The 27,551-nt window shown below is 45.2% G+C and overlaps 1 protein-coding gene across 1 annotated transcript in view; it reads right to left on the reverse strand.

Moving 5' to 3' along the window:
* Positions 1-9,792: 9,792 nt before the first annotated feature.
* The window catches only part of HCK (HCK proto-oncogene, Src family tyrosine kinase), a 77,049-nt gene continuing 59,290 nt past the window's right edge, over positions 9,793-27,551 (reverse strand). Inside the window, exons 2-11 of the mRNA XM_063959086.1 lie at positions 25,727-25,757; positions 25,127-25,226; positions 22,838-22,936; positions 20,340-20,443; positions 19,829-19,978; positions 19,115-19,267; positions 18,201-18,460; positions 17,967-18,120; positions 15,233-15,364; positions 9,793-13,710 (exon numbers count right to left, since the gene is read on the reverse strand). Of these exons, the coding sequence (XP_063815156.1) occupies positions 13,508-13,710; positions 15,233-15,364; positions 17,967-18,120; positions 18,201-18,460; positions 19,115-19,267; positions 19,829-19,978; positions 20,340-20,443; positions 22,838-22,936; positions 25,127-25,226; positions 25,727-25,757 (1,386 nt within the window). The 3' untranslated portion in view covers positions 9,793-13,507. The remainder of the gene's footprint in view (positions 13,711-15,232; positions 15,365-17,966; positions 18,121-18,200; positions 18,461-19,114; positions 19,268-19,828; positions 19,979-20,339; positions 20,444-22,837; positions 22,937-25,126; positions 25,227-25,726; positions 25,758-27,551) is intronic.

Raw genomic sequence — 27,551 nt, forward strand, 5'->3', positions numbered from 1 at the left:
GAGGTCATAGATCAAAAGATGGACGATATCTTGCAATTGAAATGGGAGTTCCGAAGGAGACACAACCTTACCCTTACTGCTGTGAGTAATGAACTGACTGGCTGGGTCTCATGGTTGAACCCACGCAATTGGTTCTCAGGTTTAGGAGAATGGGCTCAAAATGTTATCGTGAATTTAGGAAAGTTTCTCCTTTGTATCCTGGGAGTTGTCATAATGATTGGTTTGATATTTAGATGTGTTCGGATTTTAATGCAGTGCAAGCGCAGAACCAATGTGATGAGTTTGAGGAGCGGGGGCATTGTTACACAAACTGGTTTAATTTATGACCCATCAATTGAGACAATGTTGTGATAAAACGTGATTCCACGGTCCGTTTCTTTCACCCGTTTCTCCTTTGTTTTTCTCCCAAGCAAAAATACATCCATTCGGAAGAAGATTTTGATGGACATTTCTACAGACTTTGATGGACATTCTAAAGACTTTGATAGACACTTTAAAGACTTTCAAAAACTTTTTATGGACACTTGAAAGACTTTGATTACCACCCACAGCAAGGATACACCCATCCGGACAAGACTTCAACCAACACCCAAGGATGATTGCACATATTATGTGAATGTATTTGTGATATGTTTCTTATCTTCATCTCTACAACCTTCAGGTAGTGACACACATAGTCGACAGGTGATATAGATAATAAGATTTTACTCACCGGTAAATCTATTTCTCGTAGTCCGTAGTGGATGCTGGGGACTCCGTAAGGACCATGGGGAATAGCGGCTCCGCAGGAGACTGGGCACAGCTAAGAAAGATTTAGGACTACCTGGTGTGCACTGGCTCCTCCCACTATGACCCTCCTCCAAAGCTCCCAAACGGGCGGGAGAGTGCGGATGACTCTGCAGCACCGAATGAGAGAACTCAAGGTCCTCCTCAGCCAGGGTATCAAATTTGTAGAATTTTGCAAACGTGTTTGCCCCTGACCAAGTAGCAGCTCGGCAAAGTTGTAAAGCCGAGACCCCTCGGGCAGCCGCCCAAGAAGAGCCCACTTTCCTCGTGGAATGGGCTTTTACAGATTTAGGCTGCGGCAGGCCAGCCACAGTATGCGCAAGCTGAATTGTGCTACAAATCCAGCGAGCAATAGTCTGCTTTGAAGCAGGAGCACCCATCTTGTTTGGTGCATACAGGATAAATAGCGAGTCAGTCTTCCTGACTCCAGCCGTCCTGGAAACATAAATTTTCAGGGCCCTGACTACGTCCAGTAACTTGGAATCCTCTAAGTCCCTAGTAGCCGCAGGCACCACGATAGGTTGGTTCAAGTGAAAAGCTGATACCACCTTAGGAAGAAACTGGGGACGAGTCCTCAATTCTGCCCTATCCATATGGAAAATCAAATAGGGGCTTTTACATGACAAAGCCGCCAATTCTGACACACGCCTTGCCGAAGCCAAAGCCAAAAGCATGACCACTTTCCACGTGAGATATTTTAAATCCACGGTTTTGAGTGGCTCAAACCAATGTGACTTTAGGAAACCCAACACCACGTTGAGGTCCCACGGTGCCACTGGAGGCACAAAAGGAGGCTGAATATGCAGCACTCCCTTGACAAATGTCTGAACTTCAGGCAGTGAAGCCAGTTCTTTTTGGAAGAAAATCGACAGAGCCGAAATCTGGACCTTAATGGAACCCAGTTTTAGGCCCATAGTCACCCCTGACTGTAGGAAGTGCAGAAATCGACCTAGCTGGAATTCCTCCGTTGGGGCCTTCCTGGCCTCACACCACGCAACATATTTTCGCCATATGCGGTGATAATGTTGTACGGTTACATCTTTTCTAGCTTTAATAAGCGTAGGAATGACTTCCTCCGGAATACCCTTTTCTTTTAGGATCCGGTGTTCAACCGCCATGCCGTTAAACGCAGCCGCGGTAAGTCTTGGAACAGACAGGGCCCCTGCAGCAGCAGGTCCTGTCTGAGCGGCAGAGGCCATGGGTCCTCTGAGATTAATTCTTGAAGTTCCGGGTACCAAGGCCTTCTTGGCCAAGCTGGAACAATGAGAATAGTTCTTACTCCTCTTTTCTTTATTATCCTCAGTACTTTGGGTATGAGAGGAAGAGGAGGGAACACATAAACCGACCGGTACACCCACGGTGTCACTAGAGCGTCCACAGCTATCGCCTGAGGGTCTCTTGACCTGGCGCAATATTTTTCTAGCTTTTTGTTTAAGCGGGACGCCATCATGTCCACCTGTGGCTTTTCCCAACGGTTTACAATCAGTTGGAAGACTTCTGGATGAAGTCCCCACTCTCCCGGGTGGAGGTCGTGCCTGCTGAGGAAGTCTGCTTCCCAGTTGTCCACTCCCGGAATGAACACTGCTGACAGTGCTAACACGTGATTTTCCGCCCATCGGAGAATCCTTGTGGCTTCTGCCATCGCCGTCCTGCTTCTTGTGCCGCCTTGTCGATTTACATGGGCGACTGCCGTGATGTTGTCTGACTGGATCAGAACCGGCTGGTTTTGAAGCAGGGGCTTTGCTTGACTTAGGGCATTGTAAATGGCCCTCAGTTCCAGAACATTTATGTGTAGGGAAGTCTCCTGACTTGACCAAAGTCCTTGGAAGTTTCTTCCCCGTGTGACTTCACCCCAGCCCCGAAGGCTGGCATCCGTGGTCACCAGGACCCAGTCCTGTATGCCGAATCTGCGGCCCTCTCTGAGATGAGCACTCTGCAGCCACCACAGCAGAGACACCCTGGTCCTTGGAGACAGGGTTATCAACCGATGCATTTGAAGATGCGATCCGGACCATTGGTCCAACAGGTCCCACTGAAAGGTTCTGGCATGGAACCTGCCGAATGGAATCGCTTCATAGGAAGCTACCATCTTTCCCAGGACTCGCGTGCAATGATGCACCGACACCTGTTTTGGTTTCAGGAGGCCTCTGACTAGAGATGACAGCTCCTTGGCTTTCTCCTCTGGGAGAAACACTTTTTTCTGGACTGTGTCCAGAATCATCCCCAGGAACAGTAGACGTGTCGCCGGAACCAGCTGAGACTTTGGAATATTCAGAATCCAACCGTGCTGGTGTAGCACCTCCTGAGATAATGCTACGCCGACCAACAACTGCTCTCTGGACCTCGCCCTTATCAGGAGATCGTCCAAGTATGGGATAATTAAAACTCCCTTTTTCCGAAGGAGTATCATCATTTCGGCCATTACCTTGGTAAATACCCTCGGTGCCGTGGACAGGCCGAACGGCAACGTCTGGAATTGGTAATGACAATCCTGTACCACAAATCTGAGGTACTCCTGGTGAGGATGGTAAATGGGGACATGCAGGTAAGCATCCTTGATGTCCAGAGATACCATGTAATCTCCCTCTTCCAGGCTTGCAATAACCGCCCTTGAACTTGAATTTTCTTAAATATGTGTTCAAGGATTTCAAATTTAAAATGGGTCTCACCGAACCGTCCGGTTTCGGTACCACAAACATTGTGGAATAGTAACCCCGTCCTTGTTGAAGTAGGGGCACCTTGACTATCACCTGCTGGGAATACAGCTTGTGAATTGCCTCTAACACAGCCTCCCTTTCTGAAGGAGTCGTTGGTAAGGCAGATTTGAGGAAACGGCGGGGGGGGGGGGGGTGTCTCGAATTCCAGCCTGTACCCCTGAGATACCACTTGAAGGATCCAGGGATCTACCTGTGAGCGAGCCCACTGATTGCTGAAGTTTTTGAGACGGCCCCCCACCGTACCTGGCTCCGCCTGCTGAGCCCCAGCGTCATGCGGCGGACTTAGCAGAAGAAGCGGAGGAGGACTTTTGTTCCTGGGAAGTGGCTGTATGTGCAGCTTTTTTCCCCTACCTCTGCCTCTGGGCAGAAAGGACGCGCCTCTACCCCGTCTGCTCTTTTGGGGGCGAAAGGACTGCACCTGATAATACGGTGCTCTCTTTGGTTGTGAGGGGACATGTGGCAAAAATGCTGACTTCCCAGCTGTTGCGGTGGACACTAAGTCTGAAAGACCATCCCCGAACAACTCTTCACCCTTATAAGGCAAAACTTCCATGTGCCTTTTAGAATCTGCATCACCTGTCCACTGCCGGGTCCATAACCCTCTCCTGGCACAAATGGACAGTGCACTTATTTTTGATGCCAGCCGGCAAATATCCCTCTGTGCATCTCTTATGTAAAAGACAGCGTCTTTAATATGCTCTACGTTTAGCAATATAGTGTCCCTGTCTAGGGTGTCAATGTTTTCTGACAGGGAGTCTGACCATGCAGCTGCAGCACTGCACATCCATGCTGAGGCAATAGCTGGTCTCAGTATAATACCAGTGTGTGTATATATAGCTTTCTGGAGAGCCTCCTGCTTTCTGTCAGCAGGTTCCTTTAGGGCGGCCGTATCCTGGGACGGCAGTGCCACCTTTTTTGATAAGCGCGTAAGTGCTTTATCCACCCTAGGGGGTGTTTCCCAACGTGACCTATCCTCTGGCGGGAAAGGGTACGCCATTAGTAATTTTTTTGAAATTACAAATTTTTTATCGGGGGAAGCCCACGCTAGTTCACACACTTCATTAAATTCTTCAGAAGGGGGAAAAACTACTGGTAGTTTTTTCTCCCCAAACATAATACCCTTTTTTGTGGTACCTGGGGTCACCTCAGAAATGTGTAAAACATTTTTCATTGCCTCAATCATATAACGAGTGGCCCTATTGGACATTACATTAGTCTCTTCGTCGTCGACACTGGTATCAGTATCCGTGTCGACATCTGTGTCTGCCATCTGAGGTAGCGGACGTTTTAGAGCCCCTGATGACTTTTGAGACGTCTGGGCAGGCACGGGCTGAGAAGCCGGCTGCCCCGCATTTGGCATGTCGTCAAATTTTTTATGTAAGGAGTCGACACTTTCGCGTAATTCCTTCCACAAGTCCATCCACTCTGCCCCGCAGGGGGTGACAACTCATTTATAGGCACCTGCTCCTCCTCCACATAAGTCTCCTCATCAAACATGTCGACACAGCCGTACCGACACACCGCACACACACAGGGAATGCTCTGACAGAAGACAGGACCCCACAAAGCCCTTTGGGGAGACAGAGAGAGAGTATGCCAGCACACACCAGAGCACTATATAAATCAGGGATTAACTAAATTATATCCCCTTATAGCTGCTATATGTATATTGCGCCTAAATTTAGTGCCCCCCCCCCTCTCTTTTTTACCCTTTTCTGTAGTGTAGACTGCAGGGGAGAGCCAGGGAGCTTCCTTCAAGCAGAGCTGTGAGGGAGAAATGGCGCCAGTGTGCCGAGGGAGATAGCTCCGCCCCTTTTTCGGCGGACTTTTCTCCCGCTTTTTTATGGATTCTGGCAGGGGTATTTATCACATATATAGCCTCTGGGGCTACATATTGTGATATATTTGCCAGCCAAGGTGTATTTATTGCTTCTCAGGGCGCCCCCCCCCCCCAGCGCCCTGCACCCTCAGTGACCGGAGTGTGAAGTGTGTATGAGGAGCAATGGCGCACAGCTGCAGTGCTGTGCGCTACCTTGGTGAAGACTGATGTCTTCTGCCGCCGATTTTCCGGATTCTTCTTGCTTCTGGCTCTGTAAGGGGGCCGGCGGCGCGGCTCCGGGACCGAACACCAATGGCCTGTTCCATGCGGTCGATCCCTCTGGAGCTAATGGTGTCCAGTAGCCTAAGAAGCCCAAGCTACCACCAGTTAGGTAGATTCGCTTCTTCTCCCCTTAGTCCCTCGCTGCAGTGAGTCTGTTGCCAGCAGATCTCACTGTAAAATAAAAAACCTAAAATATACTTTCTCTCTAGGAGCTCAGGAGAGCCCCTAGTGTGCATCCAGCTCAGCCGGGCACAGGATTCTAACTGAAGTCTGGAGGAGGGTCATAGTGGGAGGAGCCAGTGCACACCAGGTAGTCCTAAATCTTTCTTAGCTGTGCCCAGTCTCCTGCGGATCCGCTATTCCCCATGGTCCTTACGGAGTCCCCAGCATCCACTAGGACGTCAGAGAAACATATATTAGCATTCACATGTTTTTGTTTTTTTTCCCATGTATCATCAACTAAATGTGCACCCCATTTGTTGGAACAAGAAGCCGAAAAAGAGCTCGGTAGTGTTTGTTGGCCCACTTACAGACCCTTAATACGGGATAAGAAGGATTTAATGTATACTTCGCAATACCTCGAAGCTTATCTAGAACATGTACGGCACGATGATACATGCCCCTCAGACATGGATTTCATACATACATGCTTTTACTATCCCACTAGGCCATACATTTCCCACCTACTCCTCTCCTCCTACCACCCAATCATTTATAGGTATTGTAGTGTAAATTTTTCTGTTTAATGTTTAGATAGTGGCAGTTATTGTTGACTGCCAAAGGGTGGACTGTCAAAGTCTAAAAATATCATAATGCATATGTCTTGTACTAACCCCATGCACATGCCCGCTGCTCGTGCACTCAGTCCGCCGTACGTGCACATATCCGCAAGTTGCGTAAGAATCGCTCTGGCGATCGTGCGCATGATATGGGTATTTACGGCAGAGTTTGTGAGCGTGTAGCGTGTTATTAGAACATAGCATATCTAACCCAAATAGTGCATTTTGTAGATATAGTTTCCCTTGACCATGACAGCGAGTATTATTAGTTTAAACTGTTCCTGGACAGAGAGATACACCTTTGCATGATAGGAAGGGTCAGATAAAGGTTGGAAGGTGATGTCTAGTATCCAGCTGTAGGGTATTTTGAGGGTAACATTCCGGTGTTAGTTAGAGAAAGATCGCTTGCTCCTGCGTATAGTTATGTACAAAAGTAGATTATGAACATTAACTGTATTTACTGTAAATTACACATGCGGCAGGAATCCAGAGGATACCACCCACAAGAGCAGTTGGAAGAGACATCGCCCACCTTTTCAAATCCACCTATGACCTTTGCTGTAATGTGGAGACATATCTCTGTGTCCAATGAACAATGAGATTACAGTGACCATTGTATTGTGTATGCATGTTGTGTATATAAGGACCATTGTTGCCTGGCCGGTCGGATGACTCTAAACGCTATCTGCATGACGAGCGGAGGACCGAGTTCGGGTTGCGCCTGCGAATATTCTCACGTACGTACATTCTCTGTAGCCATTATTCTGTTTAGATTTACTTGTTAGTCTGTAGTGTATAACTTGTATTGTTTTACCTTTTTGGAATCAATCCACGGAGGCCTTAGAACCCTGTGGTTTAAACTACAATCGGTGTTGTGTTTTCACTTTCCTGCCTGGGCTTTAAAGTAGATTAACCTGTTTAAGGTGTATAAGCATTGTTAAGGTGTATGCACTACGGATACTTTGTATCGCCAGCGCTACTTAAGGTTTAAAGGTATTAACATCGTTACAGTACATTGCTGCCAAAGGTTTAGAGTATAAGCATATCATTACATTGTATCATTAACAAGGTTTAAAGGTTATCCATTGTGTGTGCGCTCGCTGTGTGTATTCCTTACACTCAGCGCGGCGTGCGTACGCCAAGTGCGTACCACGTGCAGGACTCTGTACGCGAATAGCGTACAAAGTGCGTAGCACGTGCACGTAGTCTAGCGGCCATAGCGGCTCAACGGTAATAGAGTACAGAGGGGTATAGCTTTGCGGTCTAAGATAATACCGACATTATCACCTCCGTTGTCACTCCTGCCCAGAGTAATAAATAAGTTCAAGCAAGAAGGAGGAATCCTACTTCTGATCGCTCCAGCGTGGCCCAGATGGCATTGGTTCTCAGACCTTCAGGGTCTCTCGATAGAGTGTCCCCTTCTATTTCCGGAGCGCCCAGATCTCCCTCGTTCAGGGCCCCTATGTATATCAGGATTTAGCCCAATTGGCTTTGACGGCGTGGCTCTTGAAGCTTCCGTCTTAAGGGCCAAAGGATTTTCTGAGGCGGTCATTCAAGCCATGTTGAAAACCCGGAAACCGACTTCTGCTCGGATTTATTATAGGGTTTGGAATTCTTACTTTGCTTGGTGCGCATCAAACAATCATGACGCTTACAAGTTTAGTACAGCCAAACTTTTGGCCTTTCTACAACAAGACCTGGACTTGGGCCTTCGTCTGGCCTCCATCAAGGCTCATATTTCTGCCTTGTCGGGTTGGTTCCAGAGAAAAATTGCAACTTTAGCTGATGTTCATACATTTACTCAGGGTGTGTTGCGGATTCAACCTCCTTACGTCCCGCTTGTGGCTCATTGGGACTTGTCGGTGGTTCTGGAGGTGTTGCAAGGGTCTCCGTTTGAGCCCCTTGAATTGGCAGACCTTAAGTGGCTTTCTCTTAAGGTGTTGTTTCTGATGGCTATTGCCTCTGCCAGACCTGTGTCGGATGTGGGTGCTTTGTCCTGTAAGTCTCCATATCTGATTTTTCACCGTGACCGGGCGGTTCTTAGAACACGTCCCGGGTACCTACCTAAGGTGGTGTCTTCTTTCCATCTTAATCAGGAGATTGTGGTTCCAGCCTTTGCCTCTACTGAGTTGTCTTCCGAAGAGCGGTCTTTGGATGTGGTACGGGCTCTCCGTATCTATGTGAAGAGGACAGCTCCTAGCAGGAAGTCTGATTCTCTCTTTGTGCTGTTTGGTTTTCACAAACGTGGCTGGCCTGCTCACAAGCATACCTTGGCCAGATAGATTAGAATGGTGATTGCACGTGCTTATGTACAGGCTGGTCGTCCAGCTCCTGTTACTATAAAGGCCCATTCTACTCGGTCTGTGGGACCTTCTTGGGCGGTCCGCCGTGGTGCGACTCTTGAACAATTGTGCAAGGCGGCTACGTGGTCCTCAGTGAACACGTTCATATGGTTCTATGCCTTCGATACATCCGCCTCACAGGATGCTTCCTTTGGACGCCAGGTTCTTGTGCCCGCTACAGTGCGTCCCCTCCCATAAGGAACTGCTTTAGGACATCCCCAATGTTATTCCCTGTGGAGCCCAGTGTACCCCGCAGCAGAAAACGAGATTTATGGTAAGAACTTACTGTTGTTAAATCTCTTTCTGCGAGGTACACTGGGCTCCACAGGGTGCCCACTCTGACACACTTAGCTTCTTTGGGTTGGTATGGCATTAGCCGCTGACACTTACTCCTGTCGTGAGAATGTGGTGTATGTGGCTACTAACAGTTGTCATCTCTTTTGCCTGCTACTGCATTGGACTGATTAACAAAAACTGAGTTCCTGTGCACGGAGGCGGGGTTATAGAGGAGGCGGCGCTATGCATTCTAGGAAGAAGGTCAAAGCTTTGATCCTGTTGGTGCCTCGGATCAAGATCCTACTTTACACCCTAATGTCATTCCCTGTGGAGCCCAGTGTACCTCGCAGAAAGAGATTTAACACCGGTAAGTTCTTACCATAAATCTCATTTTTTTTATTCCTTCTCCAGGTTAATACATTTGCCCCTCTGTCTGCAACATGGAAGTTAGGAGCTGGTTGGTTGGTACTTTATCACCGTGCAATTTATCATTCTCCAAGGCTTGATAAATCTGGGCTTAAAGTGAAACACCATTCAGTACTTTGTTTAGATGTAAATTTACTATAATGTCTAAAAATTAAAAGTGGTGATCTTGTCCATAGCAACCAATCAGATTCTGTCTATCATTTTCTAGGATGTAATAACTAAATGATAGACAGAATGTGATTGGTTGCTCTTGGCAACATCACCACTTTTCATTTTTAGAAGCTTTAGTACATTTACACTGCAGAATCTGATGAAGAGAATGGGAACACATTTATATGCCTTTGTAAGAACCATCATTTACACGATTGTGCTCATTATTTGATTTATTTATCATGTTTATCAAATACATGTTTCTATAAATATATATAAAAGCTTTACAAGGTTCACAGGCTTAAAATGAAATCAGTGTGCTGGAGTTCTGCAGGTCCTGTGCAGAACCTTTAGCCTACACAGTGCTTACAGACTACAACATACACAGTGCTGTCTCAGAGTCTCCAGTGTACACGGTGCTGGTCAGAGACTCCACACAATATTGGTTAAAGGGCTCCAATGTATGCAGTACTGTGTTGTAGTTAATGATTACAATTATGGCTCAGTCTCAAAAGTGCTGGTGTGAAGTCTCCAAGGTGCACAGTGCTGGATCAGAGCCTCAAATGCATGCAGTGCTGCTTAAGGGTATGCGCTATGCGGTTAGCATACTGCTCGTCGGGATCCCGGGCTGTCTTAATACCGCCGCCGGGATCCCGACAGGGTCACGATACCGTCGCCAGAATACCGGTGAGTTAGGTGATTCCCCTCCCCGCTCTATGGGTGTCCATGACACCCATAGAGGGAGAATAGAATCTGGCCCACAAGTGGCTTCATTGTGCTCGCCTCCCTGCCGGCAATCTGTCGCCTGGTATACCGGTGTCGGTATACTGACAATCGGTATCTCGTGCGGCGGGATCACATTCTGATCCCACTGATGGCATTTGGTGCTCAGTGCTGGTTAAGAGGCTGCAGTGTGCACACTGTGCTTCCTCCATGTATCCAATGCTCCAATGTGAATAGCCAATACTAATATGCCAGATCAGAGTACATATGCTAGTTCTATTTATGCAGCTCAGAGTATATAATGCTAGTTCACAGTCACCAGTGTACACAGGGTAATTCAGAGTCTCCAGTGTATCACAGGACCTTATTTATAAAGCACAAAATAGTGAAGGCACAGTATAAACTCCACTTTTGTGGTGCCATGTGCCTAGATTTACACCAACCAGCATAGGCTTACAAAGCAAGATGGCCTGGTTTGTGGAGAAGCAAAAGGTTGAACTGGCAGTGTAAACAGTTGAATTGAAGGCTTCTCTTTGAAAGGCACAGAGTACCCAGGTGGGGAAACACAGTTCTAGATGCACTCTGCCTAAAAAGACGATACTAAAAAAAAATAATAATAATAATGACACAATCCTCTTCATTACTGATTATTTAGGGTAGAAAAGAGGATAAACATAGCATCATTTTATTAAAAAGAATGGATGTAAAAAGCAGGCTGAGGGCTGCCTAAGCCTGAAGCCACATAAGCGACCTGGTTTTTGTGACTAATGTGTTAAAGACAGGGCAGTGCTAGCTTAGTGATCAGGTGCTCTTGCCTGCCTATTAGGGAGATTGTAGGAGCAGTACTTATAGGCAGGTCCTGGGGGCCATCTTTCTATTTGCCATTTTGGAAGCCTATCCCACCCACCCTGCAATTTTTTCACTTTGATTTTTGGTTTGCTATTTTGGCTTCTATTTCATAATCGTAGTTGGCTTTGACAGCCAGATGGGCGGAAAGTCGCTACCAACCAACAGTCAAAAGCTTGCATAAGTGGTGATTGTGGGGTATTTATTTATTTATTTATTACCAGTTATTTATATAGCGCACACATATTCCGCAGCGCTTTACAGAGAATTGGCCATTCACATCAGTTTTCGTGAGAGTTTTTGTAAGTGTCTAGTGTATTTAGAGTGCCACGGTTGACATCTAAGTCTACGTGGAGTGTGATGGGTAGCTGGAGCCACTTCATCAAGTGCTGTTACTAGAGTTTGGTTAAGGTGTGACACAGCGGTCTCTGGAGAGGTGAATGTAGAAATTGGTGAAAGCAGTGGTTGCAGAGAGGTAGATAGTTGTTGAAAATTAATAGCGTTAATATTTCTGCGGGTAAGAGGTGTCCTTGTAGACTTTATGGACATTGAGTTTGAAGTAATGGAGGAGAGCATGCATGTGATAAGGTTGTGATCTGAGAGAGGGAAAGGAGTGTTAGTGAGTTCAGAAACAGAGCATAGTCTGGTGAATACAAGATCAAGGCAGTGGCCCTCCTGATGAGTAGGGGAGTCAGTCCATTGGGAGAGGCTAAGAAAGGAGGTTAGAGAGAGTAGTTTAGAGGCATGGGGAGATTGTGGACTGTCAATAGAGAGATTGAAATCACCCATAATGATGGTGGAGATGTCAGAGGAAAGAAAGTGAGGGAGCCATGCAGAAAATTCTTCCAGAAACTTTTTGGGTTGCCCAGGTGGGCGATAGATAGCTCCCTTTTGGTAAGACGGCGAGGGTGTCCTCCCCCTGCGGGTGGACTACGGACATTCCCGGTCGGTTTCGTCCATTGCTCTGTTAGAGTAAAGGGTGGTGAGTCCTACACAAAGCGGGTTATGTTGTTAGGAGGCGGTGGTAAGTCCCCTCCTAGGTCATTTGGTATTATTCTAGTTAACTAATGCTGGTAAGTTGGTAGCGTCTTTCTTTGCCATCCTCCATTACATAGTTAAAATTAGGTCATCAAACAATAAATACCTGTTGACCTTTTAAATCTAGCAGCTAGTCTCCGTGTCGTTATTTCTTAGTGCTAAGCTAGTTTAAGTATATATATGTTTAAGTGTGTCACAATAAAGTTATGGGCGACTTATGTGACAGGAAGTTGGATGTTTGGTGTGACTCTCTTTTTAGTGTGTCTGCGTGCAAACCTGATATGTCTCCTGAGAGTGAAGAGTGATATGTGTTGGCCTTACACTCAGTAAGGTTATATTTGCTGCATCTATACATGCATTTTTTATATGGATGCACAAGCTTGAAAATGTAGAAATATCCCCTCTTTTATGGGGACATTTCCAAAGGACTATGTGGATATTATGTGGATATTCACATAGCAATAAGCGTGTCAGACAACTAGGCACGTTGCCGCAAATAAAAAGTGAGGATCTGAAATATGTGAAGTCTGTAATATGAACTTTCAGAGTCTACAGCTCAGGCCGCCATTAGAACTCATGGGTCCTTTAGATGCACAGAAAGAGCAGTGCCCAATCTTCCCCACAGTCCTCTCCTGCCATGTGCAGGCACCCCCACCCACCAATCTAGTACCCAGTTCTGCCTCAGCTTTGATAAAGAATCCCACCCTAAATTACACAGGAATATTACACTTGTCACTTACCCATGTGCACTTATCTTATGCCTGGTCACATAAGCTCCCTCTCCATTCCCTCTTTATCACAAATTCTCCCTTTCCCTCCACAAATAAACCAATTACCAACAACAATCCTACACCCGCAGCATAAGCAGGAAGTAACGCCAGTATTGCATATACACAAAGGCTGCATAATACCGCAGATTAATATGCATGAGATAAATAAGGTGTTTAAACATAGCAAAATATGTCCAAAATTCAGTCTATAATCTGTACCCAGCTGTCATGATAGGAAGAAGGAGCAGATCAGCAACATACACTGCACAGCAATACCGATACCTACTATACACAGTATAACGTTAAGGAAAAATATGAACATTTCAAATAAAAACAGATTTACCCCATAATCTAGCAATTCAGTGATAGCTCCGTATAACGTTACTGAAACATATAATGTATTCCTATCACATGTGGATAAAGATCAGCAAATAATCTTCCATCCACCATGATCCTTATAGCCGGGTGCAGTGTCGTACTGCGGTGGTTGTGGTTATTCCATGAACTGGCAAGATTCAGTTGCTCCTGGCATATGAGAGTGGTCGGGCACTGATCATGGCTGCTGCTGGTACTGGCTCTCGGTGGCAGTGAAGAAATCTTCCAGGATGCCTTGCAGATATTCAAAGGTTGGACGTTGCTCTGGGTTTTGTTGCCAGCACTGCAGCATAATGGTGTACAACTCCTGTGGGCAGTTTGCTGGGCAGGGCATGCGGTAACCACGATCCAGGGCAGTGATCACTTCCAAATTAGACATACCTGGAAGAGAGGAGAGTTGTTGCAACTTTATTATATCAAATAGTTATATCACTCCTGGCAAGTGTTGTACAATTCTGTTTGCTCATACTAACGGTACAATACTCATATCAAGCCCTAAGCCATGGGTCCTCATTGTCACAATAATATCCCTGCTTCCTAGCAAATTAATGAATGAGAGCTGCATTTTATAGGAGAAAACAGTGCAAAAAATAAATAAATCTCCCCCCGCCAGCTAGTATTGTAGACAACTAAAGTCTGTTGCCCAGGACATCTGGTGTTAGCAACTAATTGCCCCCAATAGTACGAGTAATGGTTCCTTTTCTGGGCTTTAAAAACAAAGAGGTATAACAGGACAGAGTCTGTGCTGACTGGTGGCTATGTAGCCAGTCAAATCAATTTAGGGGCTTTCATTACTCTTATTTGTTTTTGTTTTGTGTCTCCTTTTACAAGCAAATGGGGCCCACACCAGTATCTTGTGTAGGGCTTTCAGGCTCTGGTTGTGTACATACAGGATGTTGTAAACTAGTTTTCTGCTATAACTCAGTGATTAAACACTAACACTTTATGAGTGCTGGGGGTAACTGAGCACCCTCAGTATTGTTGCTGCCACTGCCACTTATCATGTGTATATATGCGTGCCATCTGTCAGTCATATGGGAAGGGTAATCAATGGGGGGGGGGGGGGTTAGACAGTCAATAGATAGACACCATATGTTAGACAGACATTAGGTCGACAGGGTCAAAAGGTCGACATGAAAATGGTTGACATAAAAAAGGTAGACACCATGTTTTTTGCATTTTTTGTGGTTTGTGTGGATAGTTTTGTCATCTGGGACCCCCAATTGTAGAAAGGCATCCCCTTGCGGGGCTCGCTTCGCTCGCCACAAGGTTTATAACCAACTCTATGCCGACATGGATAGAGAAGGTATGAAATAGTCCAAAGACATGTTAAATTAAAAAAAACACATTTGTCTATCTTTTCTATGTCGACCATTTTCATGTTGACCCTTTGACCCTGTCGACTTTTTGACCCGGTCGACATAATGTCTGTCTAACATATGGTGTCTATCTACTGACTGTCTAACTAGACACTGTCTATCTATCAACCAGATACCATCAATGGGAGCATCCCCAGTGATTTAGGAAAGCTATCTCCTGTTATTTCCACTATGGTGTGTGTACTTGCTGTCCTCAGCCACCGCTGGTCCCTCTGATCACACTTGTAGTCAGGGATGCTAAATCTAAGGCGTCTGAGACGTGGAAGCTGCTGTAACTGTCTTTAATAGAAGATACATTTTAACATTTTACAATAACTGATTTTACTGGGATTCTTGTAACAATGACGAGAGACAGTTAGGGGGGAATGACAAAAACCTGGTGTGACACAAAGTGGAGGGAAATTATTTTGGGTATAAATATATAAAACTCCATATTCTAATAACAAAACCACTTCTAACTTCACATTATAAGACAAATCTAGTAGTAATGACTCCAATGTACTGTATAAGGATGGTGCGCTCACCTGGATATGGGATCCTCCCATAAGTGCAAATTTCTGTCAGGAGGATGCCAAAAGACCAGACGTCAGATTTTATGGTGAAGGAATTGTAGTTAGCAGCCTCAGGTGCTGTCCACTTTACAGGGAACTTGGCTCCTGGTAAGCAGATAAAGTGTACTGATAGTCATCAATTGTTTACTCATCACTGGTCATTATTTTGCAAGGATGGAGTGACTGACGTGGATTCAGTATGATATCCCGGGCTGTTGGGATCCCAGCATTCAGGAGACCGATGCCAGGATCCTTACAGCAGGAATACCGGCAGAGAGCGCAGCGTGTCCCCTTGCGGGCTCGCTGCGTTCGCCATGCTTCAGGACCAGGGTTATATTCCCCCTCAGGTGGTGGCGTGGACCGCCACCTGAGTGGGAATTCAGGCCAGCGGGTGGGATTCCGACCGTCAGTATTTCACTGGGTCTCGGTATCTTGTAGCCGGTTTCTGACAGCTGGCAAAATTAATGTCTCCCACTGACGTGTGTGTCTATGTCTTCTAGATGAGTAATACTGACATAGGCAAATACAGGGGGGTTAACAGTTGCCCAGAAACCCCCCTTTCCAACAGCCTGGCCAGTGGACACTACATGTAGTATAAAGGGCTAAATGAAGCTGCTGCACATGCCCAGTTGCAGCAGATTTTACTACCAAGTCTGCTTTATGTGTGTCTGTGGATCTGAGTGCTCAATAATCGCACCAGAGAGAGAATCTGTAAGTGGCTTACCGTGATCATTGATCCTGCATATGTCGAAGTAGTACTGCTACATAAACTGCACTTTGTTTGGGGTAGATTATAGCTTGTTACATGTTAGGCTGGCAACAATCGCTCTAAAATCAAACATTTGGAAACCCCTCTTAGGAAATATTGTGTTTGCCCCTGACCAAGGTAACTGCAATCTACATTTAAACAAAACACAACTTCCATTATTTAAACAACATCTCGCAATTGCCAAGGGCCCTCATTCCGAGTTGTTCGCTCGCTAGCTGCTTTTAGCAGCATTGCACACGCTAGGCCGCCGCCCTCTGGGAGTGTATCTTAGCTTAGCAGAAGTGCGAACGAAAGATTAGCAGAACTGCTACTAAATAATTCCTTGCAGTTTCTGAGTAGCTCCAGACCTACTCCTATATTGCGATCAGCTCGGTCCGTTTAGTTCCTGGTTTGACGTCACAAACACGCCCTGCGTTCGGCCAGCCACTCCCCCGTTTCTCCAGCCACTCCTGCGTTTTTATCTGGCACGCCTGCGTTTTTTAGCACACTCCCTGAAAACGCCATGTTGCCGCCCAGAAACACCCACTTCCTGTCAATCACTCTGCGATCACTCGAGCGATGAAAAAACGTCGCTCGAGCCTGTGTAAATCTACTAAGTTTTGTGTTAAATAACTAAGCGCATGTGCGCTGCGTACCATGCGCATGCGCATTTTCTACCTAATCGCTCCGTTGCGAAAAACTGCAACGATCGACCAACTCGGAATGACCACCAATGTCTGTTTGGCACCAATCGACACAAGGAAGCCTAACACAGGTGATTTGTTGCCCATATAGCTCTGTCTAACAGGTGCTTTCACTCCATTATACTCACTGTGGGCTAGATTTATCAAAGCTTGAAGAGAAATAAAGTGGAGAGAGAAAGTACCAATCAATCAGCTCCTGACTTTTTTGTTAAATCAGGGGTCTCTGTACTAAGCCTTGGAGAGAGATAAAGTACCAAACAACCAGCTCCTACGTGTCATTTTTCAAACACAACCTGTAACATGGCAGTTAGGAGTTGACTGGTGGTACTTTAGGGTCTATGTACTAAACCTTGGAAAGAGATGAAGTGGATGGAGAACCAGCCAATCAGCTCCTTACTGCCATGTCACAGGCTGTGTTTGAAAATTGACAGTTAGGAGTTGGTTGGCTGGTACTTTATCTCCGTCCACTTTATCTCTCTCCAAGGCTTAGTACATAGACCCCTTTCTCTCCATGCTTTGATAAATCTAGCCCTGTGTACTCATAGGAGATTATTTACTAAAGTAACCCATAGTAACTAATTGGATATCAGCTTTGATTGCTCTACTACTGTAACCAGAGCCGGCCTTAGGCATAGGCAAACTAGGCAAATGCCTAGGGCATTTGGTATGCTTAGGGGCACCAGCAGCTTCTGCTGATTAAAATGATATGCAGCATGCCTATATTCTGTGTGTGACTGCGGCTGTATCTGCATACGAAATGCTATGTTGCAGTGTAGTCCTGGAAATCACTGTAATGTAGCAATTCATATGCAGATATAGCCGCAGTCGCACACAGAATATAGGCATGCTGCATATCATTTTAATCAGCAGAAGTTGCTTGTGCATCCTAGCCACATAGTAATGCAAATAAGATGCATTTTCATAAACAAAAGGCGCCCGATGTTAGCAGAGCTGCCAGCTGACTCATGCCAGGCATCTCCTGCAGAACTAGCGGCGTTGCTAGGGGGCACCAGCCAAAATATTGCCTAGGGCATCATATTGGTTAGGGCCGGCTCTGACTGTAACGTCAAACGCAAACCCAATTCACCTGCAGTCATGTGTGTTTATAGGAAAACATTTCGCTATTTTAAACTGGTCATTTGTTTGAAGACTTATTTTTTTTTGTACAGCTTAATCCAATGATATACTGACAAGTTGGCATAGTCAGTATATTTTTAAACATTTTACCCCTTAGTTATGTGGCTCCTGTACTCACCTTCTCTGGCTGTGTACTCACAGTCCTCAATCAGTCGAGCTAACCCAAAGTCTGCGATCTTACACACCGATGTCCCGGACACTAGGCAGTTTGCAGCTCGCAAGTCACGGTGGATATAATTTTTCTGCTCAATAAACGACATTCCTTCAGCAATCTGTTGGGTGTGCAGAGAGAAGCACCATAAGATACACTTGTCTGGAGGAGATGAGCTCCGTATAATCCCAAGCACCTCACCTGAGCGGAAAAGTCAATGAGCTGATGCAACGGCAGAGAGCTCCCTTCCTGGCTCTTAAGATAGTCTAGCAGACTTCCCTTCTGCATGTATTCCGTAATGATATATATGGGCTCTTCCCGGGTCACCACGGCATGCAGACGTACCAGACGTTCGTGCTGTAATGTCTTCATCAGGTTTGCCTCTTCAAGAAAGGCCTCAGGTGACATAGTTCCTGGTTTCATTGTCTTCACAGCTACTTGTGTGTGCCCATTGTATGTTGCTGGGGAAAGGCAGGAGCAAAGAGTGTGACTTACCAGCTTCATGACACAATGGTGGGTTGGGAAGGTAAAGGACTTGATTACACAACTGGGGACTAGTGTGTGACATAGGGGAGGAAGTGACGGTTAACAAATGTAAGGGAGGACAAACAGTAATGGTGGGAAATGATTGTCTAAAAAAGACCACTTGTGACTTGGTGGTCGTAGATGAGCTTGGGGGCTGGTTATGGAAGGAAATAGAGCTTCAATGGAGATAAGTGTAAAAATTCATAAGAAAACTTCTAATAAAAATAAAACTAGTTTTGATGAAATCCTCTTTCTCCACAACACAAGCATCTCTCCTCTAAGAGAGAGGACACACAATCGTAAGCGATATCACTACAGTGAATGCATAGTTATATGTTTTGTATTCTAATAATGTTTAAACGTGGGTGGCCTCTAGGATGGCCTCTCAGGCGTCACATAAGAACAAGCAGTGGTAGCTGTCATCAGTTTAGCTGAAGTACCTTATGCAGGTGGAATGTCATTGGGATAATCATACTCACTTTGTAGGGTACAAACACACTATACTAGGGGTAGAATTGTTATGTTTGTTTTATTCAAATATGTAGTTTTATTTATTGGGTTTGATATCAATAAGAAAGCTACCACTTTACCCAGCCAAACATCTCCAAACTGCCCAGCTCCTAGCTTCTTTTCCAAGGTCAGTGATTCTCGCGGGACCTCCCAGGCATCCTTCTCCCATGGTTTCTCTGGACGGGCAGTCTTACAGGCGGTGGTGAGATACTGACACAGTCCATCCATGTTATCTGTGTACAGAAATGATCGCACTGCTGATACAAGGCTTCAAGTTGTCTTTACATCAGTACTGGCCTATAGAGCCATCAGACATTGGTACTTAACTCACTCTACACAATGGTCTTCCTCAAGCAAATATGGAACCCACCAACAGGTTAGTCCCATTATTTCGAAAGGAAAAAAAACAACTGTTCACCATCTGTTAAGCTTGTAGTTCAAATATGTTTTCTAAAAAAGATGTTATTTAAATATACTTGATTTGACCAATCAGCAGTGTTTATCTCTGACTTCCAGCTAAGACTTCTTGCAACCACAGGGCAGTTGTCAGGTCCCAACCTCTGCCTTACTGTACTCAGACTGGCTGTCTCAGCTGCAATACACTAAGACGCTAAGGAAATAGTTGCTAAAATAATTTCAGCTGGGAGCTGGAGAAAACTGAAAGAGACACAAAATGAATATTAGGCTGAATGGTTTATATAGCTCTTCTAATGTTAAATAACATCATCCCGCAGAGGCTGCGAAGTTAGGCTGTGTATAAAGCATGAACACACAACCAACAGTTTGGGACTCACTTTGGTAGTAGCTGACCAGTTCGTGAAGTGTTTTGAATGTTTTCCGAGGGGATACAAAGAAACCACCATCATCCAGAGTACGAATCTTGTAATGTTTCACCATGTTTCCAGTCTGAGCGTTGAAGTCTCTAACTGAAAGTGAGAAGGAGCCTGAAAAACAATGGTAGAGAATGTAAGTCATCTACTTGTAGGGATTGTAGTCATAGTATACAGACAATACCTCTTGGAAAGACTCATCTTATCTGTTAGACTTATAAAGATGGAGCACTAGTTTGGTCCTATCCTTCTATACTGAAGCTAGTCTAGTGTACTTCGCTATTGCCCAACATTGAAATCCAAAATTGAGTTTCATACTGCCCCCCCCCACCACCACCGCCACAACCTCCCCCCCCCCTCCTCATACACACACATACCTGCATATTTCACTGAAAATAGAAACACTTGGTTCTAAAATGTACAAGTTCAGAAATAGTAATATTGTCACATTCCAGCCATATACAAGCTCAATCACCTTTCATAGTCTCACTGTCCCGTATCATGAAGGCTCCAGTTTGATTCTCAGGGGACAGCAGCTGCCGCTCAGCTTCCTTCCTACCAACCCCTTTAAAATACCATCTGTCAAAGGAAAAATAATCAGGCATATACAGGAATCGTCAATGTTAACAATAAAAAAAGGAAATGTTTTATTAATTTATTAATAGTTCTTCACTGTATGAGCAGTTGCATTGATCTAATTTCCAGGCTTACTGTATATGTGACAATTCTGAAAAATAGCGCACAGGTAATTGTTTACCAAAAAAAACTTAACTCATAGCAACCAATCATATTCTACTTGTCATTGTAATAGAACAGTTAAAAAAAAAAAAAAAAATTGGCATTGGCTTCGGTGATCTCCTGAACTCAAGGCTGTACACCTGTACACAGTTACTTTTACGCCACTCAACATAAATACCCTCTAAGAGGTGCCTTGGCATATGCTGTATAACATTTGGGTGGGACAGTGCCCACAAAACGGGACAGTTGGGAGGTATGCTTTATCTGTCTCCAAGATTTTATAAATCTCCCCCTTAGTTTCTCTGGGGAAGGATTAAGAGCCAATATGGAGGAGGCACAAAGATGGAAAGGGTACATGAGCAATTTTCTCTGGTAGTAAACAGGTCCCCCATCCATAGCTAAGAAAAGATTATGTCTGACACCAACAGCTGCCAGATCAGCACTGTAGTAAAAATAAAGAACTAAACAAATGAATAAATACATACTGTAAATACTGTACATTAAAATACACTAATATGCTAATCCTATGGGCACTTGCAAGACAATAAAGGCTATATCTACTACAGACGTGTTCTCATACACTGGCTTCAGTTTATGCAAAACAGACACTCTTGGCATGCTAGGGGGTAGATGTATTATCTGCCGTTATGGGGGATTATGTGCAGTTATACCATTTGTCCTCCATGTATCATTGTGCCGGTGTGTGCGAAATGACAGGGGCTGTCATTATCGATGCTGCTATCTTTATAGGCATGCCAATGTGCTGGGTAATGTATGATTGATCAATGGCACTGACTGTTCAAACACCCGCAGCTATCAGTTTCGACAGCTGCAGGTGTTGTTGCCCCAGTCACTGCCACCTGTAGTGGCTGCCAGCTGCACGTGAGATCTTGCGAGGCTTGTGAGATATTGCGCATGCCCAGTGGAGCCGGCCGGGAAGGAGGCATATCAGCAGTAGGTTGATGCACTCTGGCGAGTCTGGCAGGGATCACCGGAGAAGGGAGGGGGGGTGGGGGGAGGGGGGTTCACTCCCCCACTCCGGAACATGAGATGTTCATACATCTCATCGCTAGTGCTTCCTGCGTTGCCTCAGTAAAGAGGTGAAGCAGGAAGAGCTATACAGGTACCATCTGTGCCAGTATCATACATCTACCCTCTGCCGAGCATCTTTGTGGCTTGAATGTGCTTTCTATTCACATAAATAAAACTACTAGAAGCTACAAAACTATTACTGTGCTGGGTTACACTGATCAATTTGCTGTGCAACATTTGTATATCTGTGTGCAGATGAGTCTGAATTTGTATAAGAAGTGCTACGATGCAGCGGTCATGGCTTTTTCTCACCCTAAGTTCAGTTGTGCTTGATCTTTGACTTTGTTTGTGTTTAGCCACAGTTGTACGCTATGTCGATGAAAAATTGAACGATTATTCGTAAACTGCGCATGCATCACTGCCGCAATGTCTTGCAGAGTGATTGATCTGCAATTACGTTTGCAGTGAGGATTCATTCACAAATGACTAACAGAGAGCGTTCGTTTTGTGGCGGCAAAAACACGTTTGTGACCAGTACATAGGAATCCATTGTCTCAATTGTGGCGGACATTCTGAGTGACCATACATTCACTCAGGGAAACAATGGGGGTAATTCAGATCTGATCGTAGTTACTCTGACATGCGGGGGGTTGCTACGATTAGTTACTCTGACATGCACAGGACTAGTCCGCCCTGCATGTCAGGCCCTACCCCCTCCGCAAGGGTGCAAAAGCATCACATGGCGCCCCGGGTCGCAGTGGCTGCGTGTAAAGTCACGCAGCCACCGCGGCCCGCCACTGTGGCCCACCCCCGAAACGGTTAACGCCATTGGCTCACCACCGGTCAACGGTTAACACGGTCTAACGCCGTTGGAACGTCCCCTCCCGCCCCGCGACCGCCTCTGCCTGTCAATCAGGCAGAGGCGATCACAGCCCTGAGATGCTGGCGCACTCCACAAAGGGCTTCAGACTGCAGCGATCCAGTCTGAATTACCCCCATGGTTTCCCAGATCTGCATCAATGCTACGATTGTGTACGCAGTTGCGGCAGCTGCTAAGGCTCCAGTGGGCGTCTCAATACATATCCCATTGGTTGTTACATTATCAAATGATCACACATACTTGAGATGTCACATCTGATCTAATGAATTAGGCAGGTACTGAGGGACAGGCAGAGGAGCAAAGGTGAAATAAGAGAAACTCACTCCTCAGACTCCAGAGAATTAACTCGTCCCACATAATTACTTGGAATATAGCCTTCTTCTCCTGTATTAATCAAGCGTGCTTTCCACCACTCTCCTGATCTGTTGCAGAGGAGAAAGAGAGGAATTATTCTACTAACAAGCTCATTTCTGTGGAATTTGAAGGAAAATACAATAATTATTAGCAAAATCCTTACAATTAGTGGGTAAATGGCAATTATACCCCTTTCAGATTAGCTGAGCCAGGCTGCACCCAGGAATTTGTATATGGGTGCTTTTCTTGGCTTGATACCCCTTTTCAGACTTGTGGGCCGTTCCAGCATATTGCTGGGTTGGTGACGTCACCGCTGACACTACAGGAAGCAGTGCTTGGAGATGATCATCTCCAAGCGCCGCCTCCTCCTATGCAGAGAATAGGTGCTGGGTCGCCTTGACCTGGCTTACAGTTCACACCGCACTGCATCCCGTGTCGATTCCGACTTCAATCCAGGTTGTGACCTGGATGAAATGCCAGGATGCTCGACCGGGGATATTCCTTTAGGACACTTTCAGATGAAGCAAAATCCCGGGTTGATGCGCGCTCACATGCAATAACCCGGGAAATTTATGCTAGTCTGATAGGGGTATAAGTGACCACTGGAGTCTTTACACATATAAAATACATAATGTACAAATATCTATAAGAAAAGTTAAGAGTAAATGCTGAAACTAAGGACATTTTATATTAGACTGTTATTCGTAAGGGAACAGATACCATTAATCTGTCTTCGGTATGGGAGCCTTTACATATAAATGTGAATGGTACAGGATGAATTCCAAATGGGATAAACTTATTTTTAGGTTTATTGGTCTTTAAAGGGACACTATATTAAAGCTATATGTACTTGATAATAGTATGTACAAAATTTAGCAGAAATCATCTTTTTATGTAAAGCAAGGGTCCCACTATATCAGAGGGATGGTTAATTTGGCAGTTACCGTATTTGCCGGCGTATAAGACGACTGGGCGTATAAGACGACCCCCAACATTTCCACTCAAAATATAGAGTTTGTTATATACTCGCCGTATAAGACTACCCCCTTCCACACACCAAATAAAACGTAAAAGAACATCAGATTTGTGACATACTGTATATTATGACCTGATAAGAGATTTGGATAGGGAGTATTTATCAAGGTATGCATAAGAAGCGGGGATGGGGCGAGGAGAAAGTTGTAAAATGTATAAAAGTATACCCCTGTGTGCATTTAGTGTTACCGGTTTCACATGAGTGCCATTAGTATTAGTATTAGTGCCATTACAGTACCTGTCATTGTCACCATTGTACGGCCACAACGCGACTGCAGCGCCTCCGGCCAGTCCCTGCATCTCCCTGTAATTGGTACTAGTGACCCGCCGCGGCCGCACTGGATATCGTGCGATACTGGATGGTGAGTAGAATGAGGTGGGCGGGCATCGAGAGGCCACTATGGGCACCGGGCGAGTATCGGAAGGCCACTATGGCAGCTATGACTATCCCAACTGAAGTGCACCCGGCGTATAAGACGACCCCCCCACTTGGAGGCATGTTTTTCAGGGCAAAAAAGTAGTCTTATACGCCAGCAAATACTGTATTTATTAGTAGTTTTCATTGAGAACATGGCCACCAGAGGGCACTGCTCTATCACCATTAGTGGCTGATGTAGAATTGAACACCAATCCATTTTATGGATGGATCTCGTATGTTTTAACACTGTGCATGCTCCATAGCTGAAAGCACGCCATCTACAATCATCATTGTGGCTAAAGGGACGTAATCGGGTGGTAATGGGGTGTTGTCACATAAGCCAGCTTTGTACACTGTCCTACACATGTGGTAGGATCTATTGCTGTTTGTCGTGTAGTGTGGAAGCAATATTTTAATTTTTAATAAATATGTAGTGAAATTTCAGCTGTATGTTATGGGCCAAACAGTACAGCTTCTCCTCCTCATATTAATAAATACAAATCAAAATAATGTGAAATGAAACCAACCCCACTTAGGAATAAGAAGTTTTGTGTAATGACTCACTTAGGGGGATACTTATCAAAGCCTGGTGAGAGATAAAATGGAGATAGGTAATGTACCAACCAATCAGCTCCTAACTGCCATGTTATAGACTGTGTTTGAAAAATAACAGCTGCTGATTGGTTGGTATTTAATCTCTCACAAATGTATATCTCTTCAAGGTTTGATAAATCACCCCCTGTATGTTGAATGATGACGATACTTGTCACAGGGATATAAATCTAAATTTTACTTTGTAACTTACTCCAAAATTAAATGGAAATAGTCTCCTTTTCTAAAAGACAGATCTTCAGGGTGTACACCATCATAATCATATAAAGCCACCAGGACTGAGGTATCATCTCCTGTGGGCAAACACAACAGTTAGAACAAGTCCTCCAGCATCAACAGAATCCCATAAACACACCATGTTTTTATAGTTTCCCAACATGCATCTCAGATTACGTCAATGGGATTGGGTATGAAATTCCGTCCAGTCGGCATCCCAACAGTCAGAAGATAGTGGAACCCTGATGGCTTCTGGGTAAGTATTTCACTCTACCCCTTATCCTGACCCACCCATCCCACAGCCTAAGCCTGACCTCCTCCCCCTGCAGCCAAACCCTCCCCTTCCCCACCCCTGCAGCCTAACTCTCCCCCTAGTGGCTAACCCTAACCCCAACACCGGTACTTACCTCCAGTATGTGTCTCGATTCTGTCCGTTGGGATCCTACTGTCGGTCTTCTGACTGTAGGGATCCCCACTGTCGGTTTTGACCCCATCCCCGTCACTGCCTGCTCCACACATATGGAAAAATGTCCTGGGATTTATGGAAACTGATAAACACAAAGTCACAGATACTTACCACCCCCACCTGGATTCTCTCTTGGTTTATTCTAAAAAACAAAACGTTCATAATATTAATTTTCTAAGTTATAGACAAAGCAACAAAAACTTAAAAAGCACATCAAAACAGACTGTCCAATAATAATGCTGACATAGAAATATATTGAGGGTATAAAAAACATGTACAATTCATAAGGTGCATGTTTCACACAATGTAGAGTCATTTTTTGTGACCAAAACCAATAACTGTGAAAGTAGAAACAAAAGCAAAATAAATAGTATTCCTAAGGTAATATCTATAGCTGCCAATTGTGTAGGTTAGAGACACTTCAAGACTCTAACCATAAACCAGAATTACACAAAAATAAACAAGATATAGCGGTCACATAAAGTCCCAGCATCAGAACGGTTCAACATTTTTCATGGTGTAATTAATGGGTGTATGTAATATGAATGGTGTGCAATAATTTTCTGGATGTGCTGTGCGTAGGTAGACTAGACACAATCTGACTGTCTGGTTGTGAACTGTAATCTCTGACTAAAGTTCTTGTGAAATGTCATGGCAAAGAACCGTATATATAAGCTGCACTGCACACCGCAGAAGTCAGCATGTTCACTTCCTTGTTGGAGATCAGAGGCCACAGGAGAACCATGATCTTCTATGACTGCAAGAGTGGTTTGTGACAGCAGGAGAGTTTGGAGGAAGCATCATTCTGACCTGCTGTGTTTGAGTGGTTTGCAGAATTTTGGCAAAGGAGATGGACCCTGGAAGATGAGGAGCACTGCAGCTGACCTGTGTCCACCAGTGACGTGCGGTCAGATGAGGCAGAGCCTCTCCCCTCACACTCCAGTATACTCCAGAGTTTTGACTACAAAAAATAATCCGAAAAATACAAAGAAGAGATTATATCTTCTTTGTATTATTATAATGATTTTTATAGTCAAAACTCAAGAGTGTACTGGTCTATGACAGGTGAGGCAGTGCCTTACCTGCCTACCTAGTCGTCACAGATCTGATCAAAACTCACCAAATTTACAACAATATATACTGCTGCACCTTTGTATGATGCCCAAATGAACCATAGGGTTCATATATGTGTGTGTAAATCCGGCTCTGATACTAGTCATTTTGCCTCACTCCCCAGTCATTTTACCTCACCGCATGTCACTGGTGTTCGTCATCTTCAAGAACAGCGCTGCTGCTGTGCATGCCATAGTTTAGGTGGGAACCAGGGTGACCGTGACCCAGTTAGCAAAGGACATAGGCATCTCATTGAGATCCATCTGCTTGATACTCCACAAAAAGCTTGGCCCGACAAGGTTTCTGCACGCTGAATTTCCCATCAGCTGACTCGAGAGCAGAAGGAGGCTAAGCGACTTGGTGCCACAACATGCTGGCTAGGTTTGAGTGCGGTCACTCAAACTCTGGTAGATTATAGGTGGTGATGAATCCTGGATCTACAGTTTCGTATCAGAGACCAAACAACAGTTGGCCCAGTGAACCTCAGTCAGCGGTGCGCCGCCACAGAAGTTTCGACATGAGCCCTGCATGGCCAAGCAGATGCTGGCTGTTTTTGTGGTCAAGACTGGTCATGTAGATACCGTACCACTCGTGCAGCAGTGCACTGTCACTAGGGACTGGTATGCCAACCAATGCCTGCCGCTAGTGCTGGAAGTCATTTTCAGGCGCTGTCCAAGAACTAACGTTCATTGTGCCTTTCTCCATCATGAAAATGCACCTGCCCACAAATCCAGGAAAGTGGTAGATGTTCTGGCCCATGAATGTATCCAGAAGCTTGGTCATCCACCATACAGTCCAGACCAGGTCCCCTGCCACTTCAAAT

This window comes from Pseudophryne corroboree, chromosome 3, assembly GCF_028390025.1.
Source record: "Pseudophryne corroboree isolate aPseCor3 chromosome 3, aPseCor3.hap2, whole genome shotgun sequence".
NCBI lineage: Eukaryota > Metazoa > Chordata > Amphibia > Anura > Myobatrachidae > Pseudophryne > Pseudophryne corroboree.